The 13,285-nt window shown below is 41.3% G+C and overlaps 1 protein-coding gene across 1 annotated transcript; it reads right to left on the reverse strand.

Moving 5' to 3' along the window:
* Window positions 1-853: 853 nt before the first annotated feature.
* Window positions 854-9,979, reverse strand: LOC149155018 (uncharacterized). Its single transcript, XM_089444296.1, has 5 exons — window positions 9,865-9,979; window positions 9,505-9,586; window positions 3,155-3,743; window positions 1,427-3,034; window positions 854-1,252 (listed from the first exon to the last, which is right to left on the reverse strand). The coding sequence occupies exons 1-5, from the start codon at window positions 9,977-9,979 to the stop codon at window positions 854-856; spliced, it is 2,793 nt and encodes a 930-aa protein (XP_089300422.1).
* Between the last annotated feature and the right edge of the window lie 3,306 nt (window positions 9,980-13,285).

Consider the following 13,285-nt stretch of genomic DNA (forward strand, 5'->3'; position numbering starts at 1 on the left):
ACCCATGCAATCTAAATATATTCTGCATGAACACATGTGCAATCTGTGCAGCTTTATAAGTAGATTGTATCGGTATGAAATGTGCTGACTTGCTCAGTTTGTCTACCACTACCATGATGGAATCATTACTTTTCTTTGTCTTAGGCAGACCTGTTATAAAATCCATGGATATGGTTTCCCATTTCCATTCCGGTACAGGTAGCGGCTGTAATAATCCCGCAGGGTGCTGATGTTCTGCTTTGATTTGTTGACACTCCAAGCATCGCGCCAAATAACCTGCCACGTCTTTCTTCATTCCTAGCCAAAAATATTCCTTTCGCAACGCAGTAACCATCTTTTGATAACCGGGATGTCCGGCATAGTGACTCTTGTGAAATTCGTCCAATATCATATTTTTGACATGGTTCTGATCAGGCACATACAACCTCTCCTTATAATACAGCATTCCGGCAGTGTCTATGGCATAATCTGGTTGTTTTTCATTGCTGGTGGGTTGCTATATTTGCTGTTTTATTTGCTGGTAATTAGCGTCTTGTTCAGCTGCACTAATAATAATTTCCCTGAAGGGACTTTTCCCTTCACTGTAGGAGATTTCATATAGACACTGCACTTTTCTGCTTAAAGCATCCGCCACCCTGTTTTCCTTTCCCTTTAAATGCTTAATTTCAAAATCAAATCCACTAAGAAAGTCTGCCCACCGCGCTTGCCTTGCATTCAGTGTGGGTTGACTAAAATAATTAGTTAGGCTGTGGTGATCGGTTAATAGCAGAAATTTTCTGCCCATCAAGTAATGTCGCCACATTTTCAGGGCGTGGATCATGGCTGCCAACTCTAAATCGTAAGCAGAATATTTCTACTCATGCTCTTTCAATTTCCGTGATTCATAGGCTATTACCTTTCCTTCTTGCATCAATACACCCCCTACTCCTTCTTTTCTTGCATCTGTACACACCACATAGTTTTTATTGGGGTCCGCAATGCTTAAAACAGGTGCCGTGGTGAGCAGGTGTTTGAGTTGCTCAAAGCTCCTTTGACATTCCGAGGTCCACCTGAAAGCCCTCCCCTTTTTTTGCAGGGAAGTAATGGGGTATGCTACCCTTGAGAACCCTTCCACAAACCGCCTATAATAGCCGGCTAATCCCATAAAAGAGCAGATGTCCGCCACATCTTTAGGTACCAGCCAATCCATTATTGTCTTTATTTTCTCAGGGTCAACTGCAATTCCTTCCTTAGTGATTATATGCCCCAGGTACTGTATCCGTTCTTTATAAAATTCACATTTACTGAATTTAGCGTACAATTGATGTTCTCAGAGGGTTTGCAGTACCAACCTGAGATGCTCTTTGTGTTCCTCCATAGTCCGAGAATAAATCAAGATATCATCAATAAAAATCAGCACGAACTTGTCCAAGTACTGGTGGAATACGCTGTTCATTAAACACATAAAAGTGGCAGGGGCGTTGGTCAACCCAAAGGGTAGTACCACAAATTCATAGTGGCCATACCGTGTTCTGAAAGCGGTTTTAGCTATATCTTCTTCCTTAATCCGGACTTGGTGATATCCCGACCGCAGGTCAATTTTCGAAAAAACTATTGCTCCCTTTACCTGATCGAACAACTCATCAATACGGGGCAGCAGATATTTATTTTTGATAGTCAATTTGTTTAGCTGCCGATAATCTATGCACATGCGTAGGGTCCCATCTTTCTTCTTAACGAACAGCACCGGGGCTCCCCAGGGTGACACACTGGGGCAGATATAATTTTTATCCAGCAGCTCCTGCAACTGCATCTTTAACTCTGTCAATTCCGGTATACTCATTCGATAGGGTGCCCGGGATACCAGAGCTGCTCCTGGCACTAATTCAATGGTAAAATCTATGTCCCGCTTCGGAGGTAACCCGGGAATTTCCTCCGGGAATACATCGGAAAACTCCTGTATTACAGGGATATTTTCCATTGCTGCTGTCTTGTTTTTTGTGTCAGCATAACCCACTTGGATCGCGTAAATCCGACATCCCTTCCTGATGCATTTTGCTAACTGGGAGGTGGTTATAGGCCGAAGCTGCACTGGCCGTTTGATCCCCTGCATTTCTTGCTTAATCCCCAGCTCATCCCTATAGCTGATAGTCTTGGTTTTGCAATTAATTACAGACCAGTGTTTTTCTAACCAATCCATACCAATTAAAACATCATAAGAACCAAGGGGAAGCATATTTAAATCTGCTGTAACTAACTGGCCTGCTATTTTTAAGGGGCAGTTTTTAACTTTGGCATTCACCTGTCTCTTTGCCCCTGTAGCCAGCTGAACCAGCCAAGGGTCTTTGAATTTAACAGGCTGTAACCTGCACTGCTCCACAATTCTAGGGCTAACATAACTTAGTGTTGCACCAGGGTCAATTAAAATAGTGACTGTAAGGTCTAAGAGTGTACCTTCAAATTCCACCATAGTCGGCTGGTACTCTGCCTGGCGATCCTCTAGAGCCGCATTAATCCTCGGTAGGCTTCGTCCTACATCACCTACTGTAGAGGCTTCATAAACCTGGGACACCTGATCAGTTCCTTTGCGTTGGGGACAATTTTTCACATAATGGGGGCCTCCACAGCCCCAGCATTGCACTGGAGGCCTTGTTGTCCCCTCATTGTCATTTTTTCCAAATTGGTCATTAAGCCTAGACTCATTGGGAGGCTTTAGTCGCAGCGAATTCTTCTGTGAATTTTTGCCGCTGGTTTTCCCTTTGGAAAAACTTCTATGTCCTCCACTATGGCTACCCTTGGTACTACCAGTCAATCTGTTGCTTTTCTTATCCAACCATCTCTTATGTAGGCCATCTCCCTTTTGTTTGCTCTGTTGGTAACACATCCGGGCTTTACGTATGGCCTCGTCCATCATTTTTGGATTATCGAATTCGATTCTTTCCCTCATACCCAAGGGTAGACTGCTAACAAACCTCTGTACTTTGGCTTTTTCCTCCCGGATGTAGGGCACGTAGCGGAGCAGAGAGGTAAAACGAGTGATGAATTCGTCCATAGTCTGTTGTCCCAAGCGCAGATCATGGAATTCTCTAGCTTTTTCATCATAGAAGCGTTCTGTCAAGTATCTTTCCTTAAAGTACTTTTGAAATTTTTCCCAGGTAATAGTCTGTTCACTTACTCCCTTGACCATCTTCACCTCCTCCCACCACAAGGTGGCCTTCCCTTGTAGTTGAAAAATGGCCAACCTTGCCTTAAGGTTGTGGTCATATTCGTACAGTTGAAAATATTTGTTCATGTTGATCAACCATGCTTCAGCGGCTTCCTCTTGTTCTCCGTCAAAATGTGGCGGTTTAATCTTATGGAATTCCCCTTGCAACTCTATCTGCTGCCTTTTTGACGTTTGCTGTTCAGAGGCATTATCAGACTGTTCCTGCTCCCTACCTTCCGATTCTCCAGGTGTTGTGTTTTGGTCCTGCTCCCCTGATATTCCTTGTTGCTCAACACTGGGGTGTGGTGGTATCTGATTTTGCTTATCCGAAAGACTCTTTATGATTCTCTCCTGTTCCATCGTTATTCTGGCGTTATCCTCTCTTAACCGGGCCATTTCATGCTTCAGTTCTTGCACAGTTTCCAGAATGGCACGGTTCGCACTTCGAGTCTCCTCGCCGAGCTGTACCCACAGCTCGGGATGGTTCCCTGCAGGTTCTTGACCTGCTACAAATCCCTGGGATACGCTATCTGTTCTTCTCATCCTGTCAATTTTGCTCCTGTACTCAAACAGAATTTATCAGGGGAATAATTAAATAGGTTATTGGTTGTTATATGTATATAAATATATTTCCCGCGCCACTGTCCCAGAGGTCACAGTTTCTGGAACTTGGCTCTGATACCATATGTAACATCTCCCAAAAAAAACACACGTAAAAGACATTAAAAAAAACAATAGTAATAACATTAAACTATTTACATACATTAATTACCTCCCCATCTCTTAAGTTCACCGAGGCTTTGATTTATGTTTGAATTAAATCTAAGGTTTTTAAGTCATGCTCGGACTCCCATATAGGAAAATCCGCGTCGCATTAATATGACTGACGTGCTGACGGGATTAGGACAGTCCTCCTCCCTTGCTATTAATAGCAACTCCTCCCAACACTCGACGCATAAGCCTCCTCATCTGTAGCCATTAAGCTCCACTGCATTGACATTTAAGGGAAACTGCAGGGAGGACACCTTTCTCGGGATTCTGCAATGGTTCGACGGAGGAGATCTCCTCCATTGCATCGGATGGTTGGCTGCCCCCCAATTGTTGGTTCAACTTCTCATTACCCAACAACGGAACTCATTTCGCTCTTTTTGGTTTTCTGGGTTTGGCTCTGCTTGGGGTTACGCTGTCCGCCATGGTTGCAGGCCGAGGACTCCATAGGTAATCCTGCACCCTTAAGTGACAAGTTTGCTTGATATACTTGCAGGTCAGGGTGAGATCAATCTCCTATTCGATGATTATGTCTATGCTTTTCGATTTATTCCCTTTTCGGCACTACCGGTGAATCCTAATGCATTTGTTTCTTTCTGGTAACAGGTTGGTTAGGGGTGCCGGGTATCTGCTCCGCCATCAATAGATGAATGGGGTACCCTCTCCTCCAAGCTGGCTCTTCTCCTCTCCCGGGTAAGTCCACATATTCATCCCTGAGCCAGGATTGCATGGTGGTTTATCAGAGGTTGCCGAATCTTCTTATGGCTACATATTTGTATATATGTGTCTTGTCAGGTTGGGCTGCTGTGATTTTCTGGAAACAAAAGGGGTTTTCATTGTTGTTCTGTTGTCGAAGTTTTTCCATGACTTCGCCGCTCGACGAAGGGTTTCCTCGGTTTCTTTTTTTTCCTCTGGACTCTGTCGAAGCGGCATACTATAAATTCATTGTGCTTACTAGTTACATCATAGCTTTAGCAGAACTCTTCTTATGACTCTGGAGCCGACTCTGTCTCGGCCTGTTGTTAAATATGATTGACTGTTTGATTTCCTCGCCTGTTAGCGCGAGTTGAGAAAGTATGGTATTTTACCTTGTTATATGGTGGTCCGCGTTTTCCATTTTAATGTCTGATATAAATTCTTGTGGCTTAAACGCTGGGATTGAGGCATTCAACCCTTGTATGGAAGTTATGTGACTGCTCGGTACTTCTTATTTCTCTGGTTCCAATATATGTGTATTCTGTCAACTCTGTGCGTGAAATGCAAGTTTAAGTACTTTTACTCTGCCTGTAGCTATACATAATTTTCCTCTGTATGTGCAAAGCAAATATAACTCATCTTATTCTGTTGGTAGCATTACTTCTTTTTGTTTTAGCTAGCAATAATTGTTGAGGACCGGTTTCCGTCAAACCCTTATGAATATTATCAATTTCCTTAACCTACTGTGTATATGGCGTTCACTCCCTCGGTTAATGTTGGGTTTGGCTGTTATGAGCTTTTCGTTAAACTATATAAATGTGACTCAAATGCGTTTGCTGTGCTTCTAATTCTTACATATATAAATATGCATACTTTTTACTCTCCGGGTTTTAGAGTTCTTTTACTGGAACAGAAAGAGTCGTGTCCCAAATGAACAGGCCGGTCTGCGGCCAATCCAGTTCATTATTCCAGGTCCTTAATTGCTCTTATTCTTGTTAATTTTCACCGTTGGATTTCATGACGATCCCGTGAGAAATAATTGGTGTATTGTGGTGTTTTACTGGTTCCCGGGGTAAAGTGATTTTCCCTTCAGGTTCCTCCTCTAAACTGTCATTCGTTTTTTTCTCTTTTTTTTGTTTCCTTAATGTATGGAAATAAACCCTTCCCCATATTTTATATCATCCAAACGTATAAAGGGCAGAGTCTTCGATTGCAGCTGATTAGGGTAACTACTTAACTGACTATTCCAAGCCTGAAGGCTTTAGCCATTGAAAGCCTTCTACTGTCATCTAAGGGTCATAAAGAGACTAGCCTATCTTATACACACTGACCAACTCAAAACTATAATATACCTCACACTCAAACTGTTTCCTCTGTGCACTGTTTATCATTCCTCTTTTCCTTATTTGGCAACTGTTCTATAGTACTAGTCTAAACAACTGAAAAGGAGTATTCAGTTTTACTGTAATTACAACATTAGAATTGTCATAACGGTACTTACCTATATCCGGTATGCACATCACTTATACTTTCTTTATTCAGAACCTGGTCACCACTGGTTCTTGGCTTGTCTTCCTCCCGTCCACGAGATTTGTTGACACATCCCAAATCTCCCCCCAAGCGTGTTTGCCAGGTCACAACCTTCAGCAAACTTTCCTCTGCATTGTCTTGCCAATGCTATCTGGTCCTTACCAGATTTAGCATAACTTTGCCATCATGTACCCATCTGTCCCTACAGCACGGTTCTTCCCCCCCCCCAACCCCCCCTCCTCTTTTCCTTTTCCCACCCCATTTCCTTGGGTGGTTACGGTTAGGAGGAACAGTTAGGGTTTCTTTCTTTTTATTTGGCAACTGTTTCATTATAAAAAGAAAACAACTTCTAGATGGGAAGTTACAATTTCCAAGTATGATTCGATTATAATTTTTTTCCAGTGCAGAGTCAACAATTAGTATTAATTCAAAACAGTAAATAGCACATTGTCCAATCTCTTTTAACCTATAACAGTAATAAAATATTTACAACCATCTTTATCCGGGAATATTACAGTGGGAATCCAACAGCTACTAATTTTCAAGCCGTCATCCCTATTCACATTACTGGAAGACCTCTCAATTTCAATGGCTTCCCTAAACTTACGACGATGGAAATGAGGAATCTTAGCGATAACCTTAGCCTCCTCAATGCATATATGATGCTTGGTCTTCTCTGCATGTTTGGCCAAAGCTGAGGATTTGGTCCTCCCATGCTTGATATTACCAGTGTGTTCCTTAATCCTCTAGTTAATAGAATGACCAGTTCTCTGGTTAATAGAACCAGTTTCGCCGATGTATGAGGTTCCACATGAACAAGGTATGATATAAACACATTTCATATCCATAAGGTTCACTTGGTCTTTAACATACTTAAGGGAACTTCTAATGGTGCTGAGGGGTCTAAAGGTCGAGAGAATATTATACTTCTTCAGGATTCTTGCAATATTGTCTGTCGTCCCTTGGATGAAGGGGAGGTGGAATCCTGAACTGTGATCAATGGGTTCTTTCTTGACCTTGGGACCTTTGCTCACTTTGAGGAAATCTTTGACACCCTGTTGCCTATTATAGCCATTCTGGACAAAAACATTAAGGAGATGGGACTTTTCTTTAGAAAAGTGGTCTTCATCAGAAATTCTCAGAGCACGAGTGGCTAACGTGTTGAGGACACCTATCTTCTGAGCAGGAAAATGGTGGGAATTGGCATGAAGATACTACTCAGTATAAGTCTTCTTCCGATATACCTCTTGGGTGAAAGATCCATCAACTTTCCTAGAAATGATGACATGAAGAAAAGGAAGGCGACCATTGACTTCATGCTCTATCGTAAACTGGATGGAGTTAGATTGATTATTGAGATGTTGAAAAAAGAGATCTAATTTTTCAGGCTCATGCTGCCAAATGGTGCAAGTGTCATCAACAAATCTTTTCCAAAGCTTAGGTTTATATAAAGCTGAGGATAAAGTGTTGGATTCAAAATCTTCCATGAACAGGTTAGCAACGATAGGGGACAGGGGGGAACCCATGGCGACCACACAAGTTTGTTCATAGAACTCACCTTCAAAACAGAAAAAGGTAGAAGTGAGGTGTAATGCCCCCAGAAAACTGTAAATATTTTATTTACCGCAGTAAGAACAAACTGAATAATTGGTGTGATTCTCTGTTTGAATTGAATAATATTTTTATTTATTTAAAATGAGTAATGATTTATGTGTTCAACAGATCTTGTAACTTCTGAAGGAAGGAAGTTAAAAAAATAGTTGTTGGAAAAGAAACCCTAACTACCTCCCCTAACTGTGCAAGGCTTCCAAAGAAAAGGAAGTATGGGGGGGGGGGGGGGGGGCAACTGCGCTGTAAGGATAGGTAGTGAAAGGGAAAAATTGCTACGTATGGTGATGATCAGATAGCAAGAGTGTTGTGTGCAAGCAACTTGTAGAAGACTGAAGATCTTGTGAGCAAGCTAGGGGGGAGATTTGGTCCCGAAAGATAAATTCACAGACGCGAGGATTGACTAGCAATAGAACCAGAGGTGACCTGTTCCACTGGATTTCCTTACTTAAAAGCAACTCAGGTATGAGGTACCTTCTAGAACTTATATTGTTACATCAAAATAAATTAGGTGCTTCTAGTGTGCGTGAAAAGGGGTAGAGGCCTAAGGCTAAGATGATAATTGAAAAATTAATAGTAGGATTCAGTTGCACTTTTTATTTATTGTTAACAGGAGAACTTAATTATAGTGAATTTTACAGAAGAATTAGTAAGATGTAACCGTCGAAGTGAGGTATTCTCCTTGCTAAACTAGCAAATACTTATTTTCATAAACATAATCTTTACAGTCTATTAACGCAGAAAGAATGACTAGTATTCTATTTGCATAAATACAATCTTTATAGCTCTATTAAGGCAGGGAAAAAATGACTATCGTAGAAACACGGTTAAGCATAACCTGTATAGATATTTACAAATCACAGAGAAGATTGATTGATGTAGGAATAAAATGGAGTTACAATTCTGTGCTGATCTTTAATACAAAAGAAAAACAAAAGAATTTATTGTTCAAAATTGCAAAAAGAACTAGAAGTTAATCTTCTCTGACTATATGAAACTTTAAATTATTTAGGAAAATATTAAGACCTGGAGATGCCGCTATTCAAATAGAACAAGCATAAAAGAGGTCGTTCAAGCAAGGGTTTAGGGATAGAAACCCAAAAGTGGACCCGGTTGGATTTCTGAGAATGGACTGTCAATTAGCAGTTCCAAATCCTGCCTGGTCATGCTAAAACCCTACGAGTAAATGAAACCCTTGCTACTAATTTTGATTGACCAATGAATGAGTTAGATAAAGCTCTAGATTAATTTGGAACAGGGAAACAATTACATTGATAGAATTAAAAACAAACATTGATATATAACCCGAGAAAGCGAAATCTGTTACATAGAGGAACTTTTCGTCTACAAGCTAAAAAAAAAGAATAAAACTTGGGAAACATATCGTAGTTCCAAGAAAGGAAAAGCCCTTATTAAAAACATATTTTCAACATAAATACAGTACCAGTGCTGCCATAAAACTCAGGTCCCACAACGGGTAACAAACCCTCGTTTATTTCAAGGAATGTACATATAAAACACCTCAGAACAGCGGAGGGTCTTCGCCTATTGAACTTAAAACAAAATAGAACCTAAAACCCTTAACCATGCAATGACTGCAATACTTTTCAACCGGAAAGAAAAGCTTCCAAAAATTGCAGAGAGCCGAGGCTCTAGCCATAAGAAGTCTAGGGGAGCTTCCCTCAGGAAACAAGCACTACGCCGGAGTGTATTCTTACCCGAAAGCTTTCACTGGAAAAAACTTGAGAAGAATCTTTCCACCGGGCATAGCAAAGAACCCCGAACCAGGAGTCAAGTTTCCTACAAGGCAAACCAAATGACAATAGCCGATTAGAAAACAAGGCAACAAAACTTACTCATACCCATAAACTGTAAAAGGAATAAAAAAGAGATTGCTTAGTGAACATAGCTCACCCTATGCATACTCGCCAGAAAGCGGATCACGACCCTGAGACTACAAATTTTCCCTGCATCAAAACTTTGGTTCGTCAGACAGAACAGGTCGGCAAGAAGAAGTACGGAGCCAGAGCATGCTCTGAGGAAGGATGCAGAGAAATGAAACCACCATCATCGCAAACCGGAGAAGTGAATGACCCCAGATGCAATCCAATCGTTGGATCGTGGAGCAAGCTCTAAATCGTCGATGAGATGGGAGTCCCAAGAGGTGCAAACGTGGCAGGATGGCCTACCCATGCCACACACCAGGACGGAGCAGAGGATTAATGACAAATAAATATCAACCGTAGCAAAGAGATAGAGTCTAGTAAGCTATGTGACGGACAAAATGTGCGCAAAGTAGTAAGAGGTTGGCTGGAAGCCGCATGGCACATAATTCATTTAATATAATCCACCTCTATATCAACGCTAAAATCAACCAAATTAAGTATGACCGCCAGACCTTTAATCAGGGAATCGATATCATGGATACGATGGTTCCAAACTCATTAATAGAAAGGTACAGATGCCATGTCAACTTGAGTTAGGAGCATAATGATACAAACCATGTAATAAATTTTTTTCATATGTAACTATTTGTATATGTAATGTGGAGGAGTCGTTACAAGTGGTATGAGAGCCCAGGTTAGAAAAACTATGGCCTCTGGCAAATGTATTAATGGAAATAAACAGATCATGCGTTATTTTTTGTTAAAAAAAAATAGTTATTTTGTTAACCTTTATTTTCTTTTACCTGTGTAAAGCTCAGGAAACAGACGACAACAGATTATGAGGAGAACAAACAATGTTCCACATAGAATTATGACAGGTCAGGGACCTGCAACATGCCCTGAAACTAATCTTGAGATATGGGTACAGCTAGGAGAGGAGGCTTGTAACACTAATCTGGTGATATTAGAGACAGTTTAGGAATTAAAAAATGAGATGGCTTGCCTGCAAGAGGACAATGCGAGATTAACTATGGAACAGGAAAAGATCATGAAAAGCTTGTCTGACAAGCAGAATCAGTGCCCGCCGAACCCCAGCCCTGAGCAACCACGATTGTCAAAAGAAAAAGGCTACCACACAGATCAGGAAGAGTCAGAAGGAAGGGAAGAAAATCGAGGGGAAAATTCGGATAATGCCTCTGAGCACCCGGCATCGAAAAGGAAGCAGATTTAATTACAATGGGAGTTCCAGAAAATAAAACTGCCACACTTCGATGGAGAGCTAGAGGAGGCAGCTGAGGCTTGGTTGATTAACATGAACAAATATTTTCAATTATACGAATACGATCACAATCTCAAGGCGCGGCTGGCCATTTTCCAATTGCAAGGAAAGGCCACCCTGTGGTGGGAAGAGGTCAAGATTGTACAAGGGGTAAGTGAACAAAATATAACTTGGGAAAATTTTCAAAAATATTTCAAGGAAAGATACTTGACTGAATGATTTTACGATGAGAAAGCAAGGGAATTCCATGACCTGCGACTTGGACAACAAACAATGGATGAGTTTATCACCCGATTTACCTCGTTACTCCATTATGTGCCCTACATACAAGAGGAGAAGGCTAAGGTACAGCGGTTCGTTAGTAGTTTACCCTTGGCGATGAGGGAAAGAATTGAGTTTGATAACCCAAAAACGATGGATGAGGTGATACGAAAGGCCAGGATATGTTATCAGCAAAGTAAGCAGAAGGGAGAAATTCTAGGAAAGAGGTGGGTTGACAAGAGAGGTAATAAGATGGCTGGGAACACTAAAGGAAATCGTGGCAGTGTTAACAAAGGATTTTCCAAAGGGCAAAACAACAGAAATCTGCAAAAGAACTTGCTCAGATTAAAGCCACCCATTGAATCCAGAATCAGCGAACAATCTAGAAAAATTAACAATGAAGGGACAACAAGGCCTCTAGTACAATGCTGGGGATGTGGAGGGCCTCATTACGTTAAAAATTGTCCTCATTGAAAGGGTACTGAACAGGTTTCGCAGATCCATGAAGCATCTACAGTTGGCGACGTGGGCCGGAGTTTACCGAGAATTAATGCCGCTCTAGAAGATCGTCAGGCAGACTACCAGCCAACTATGGTGGAGTTTGAAGGTAAGATCTTTGATTATACTGTAACTATTTTAATTGATCCTGGAGCTATATTAAGCTATGTTAGTCCTAAGGTCGTGGAACAATGTAAGTTGCAAACTGTTAAGTTTAAAGACCCTTGGCTAGTACAGCTGGCAATAGGGGCAAAAAGACATGTGATAGCTAAGGTCAATAACTGCCCCTTGAAGATAGCAGGTCAGCCAGTGATGGTAGATCTAAACGTACTTCCCCTTGGTTCATATGACATGTTGATAGGCATGGACTGGTTGGAAAGACGCTGGTCCATTATAAACTGTAAAACAAAAACTATCTGCTACAGGGATGAGCTCAGAGAAAAGCAGGAGATGCAAGGTATTAAGAGGCCAGTACAGATTCGGCCAATAACCGCCTCTCAGTTGGCTAAGTGTATCAAGAAAGGATGTCAGATCTATGCCATCTGAGTGGGTTATGCCAACTCAAAAGACAAAACTGCCACATTGGAAAGTATTCCAATGATACGAGAATTTGCAGATGTGTTTCTGGAGGAGATACTAGGATTTCCACCCAAGAGAGACATAGACTTCACTATCGAATTGGTGCTAGGGGTAGCCCCGGTATCCCGAGCTCCTTATCGAATGAGCACGCCAGAATTAACAAAATTGAAAATGCAGTTGCAGGAGCTATTGGACAAAAATTACATCCGCCCCAGTGTGTCACCCTGGGGAGCTCCTATGTTGTTCGTTAAAAAGAAAGATGGGACCCTTCGTATGTGTATGGACTATCGTTAGTTGAATAAATTGACAATTAAGAATAAATACCCTTTACCCCGTATTGATGAACTTTTTGATCAGGTAAAAGGGGCAACGGTATTCTCAAAAATTGACTTACGATCAAGATACCACCAAATCAGAATTAAAGAGGAAGACATAGCCAAAACTACTTTTAGAACACGATATGGACACTATGAGTTTGTGGTGTTACCCTTTGGGTTAACCAATGCCCCTACAACCTTTATGTGCTTAATGAACAACATATTTCATCAGTATTTAGACAAGTTTGTGTTAATTTTTATTGACGATATACTGATATATTCCCGGAATATGGAGGAACACAAGGAGCACCTCAGATTGGTATTGCAAACTCTCCGAGAACACCAATTATACGCCAAATACAGCAAGTGCGACTTCTTTAAGGAACAAATTCAGTACTTGGGACATATAATCACTAAAGATGGGATCACTGTGGATCCTGAAAAGATAAGGACCATAATGGAATGGCCAGTGCCAAAGGACGTAACGGACATAAGATCCTTCATGGGACTAGCAGGTTACTACAGGCGGTTCGTGGAAGGATTTTCGAGAGTGGCTTACCCTATCACTTCTTTGCAGAAAAAGGGGAAAACTTTTAAATGGACCGCAGAATGCCAAAAAAGTTTTGAACAACTCAAGCATCTGCTCACCACTGCGCCTATACTAAGCATAGCTGATCCA

Source organism: Pinus tabuliformis, chromosome 9 (genome assembly GCF_031772625.1).
Source record: "Pinus tabuliformis cultivar Carrire ecotype Pingquan chromosome 9, CPIR1, whole genome shotgun sequence".
Taxonomy (NCBI): domain Eukaryota; kingdom Viridiplantae; phylum Streptophyta; class Pinopsida; order Pinales; family Pinaceae; genus Pinus; species Pinus tabuliformis.

What these genes read in the sequence shown, in the direction of transcription:
- LOC149155018 (XM_089444296.1), bottom strand. Translation starts at nt 9,979, where the DNA reads ATGGGTAGGCCATCCTGCCACGTTTGCACCTCTTGGGACTCCCATCTC. An exon ending in TGGGGTCATTCACTTCTCCG is followed by an intron (nt 9,587 to 9,864) that starts GTTTGCGATGAT and finishes TTTGCCTTGTAG; the next exon opens with GAAACTTGACTCCTGGTTCG. An exon ending in TTTCCAGTGAAAGCTTTCGG is followed by an intron (nt 3,744 to 9,504) that starts GTAAGAATACAC and finishes GTTTGAGTACAG; the next exon opens with GAGCAAAATTGACAGGATGA.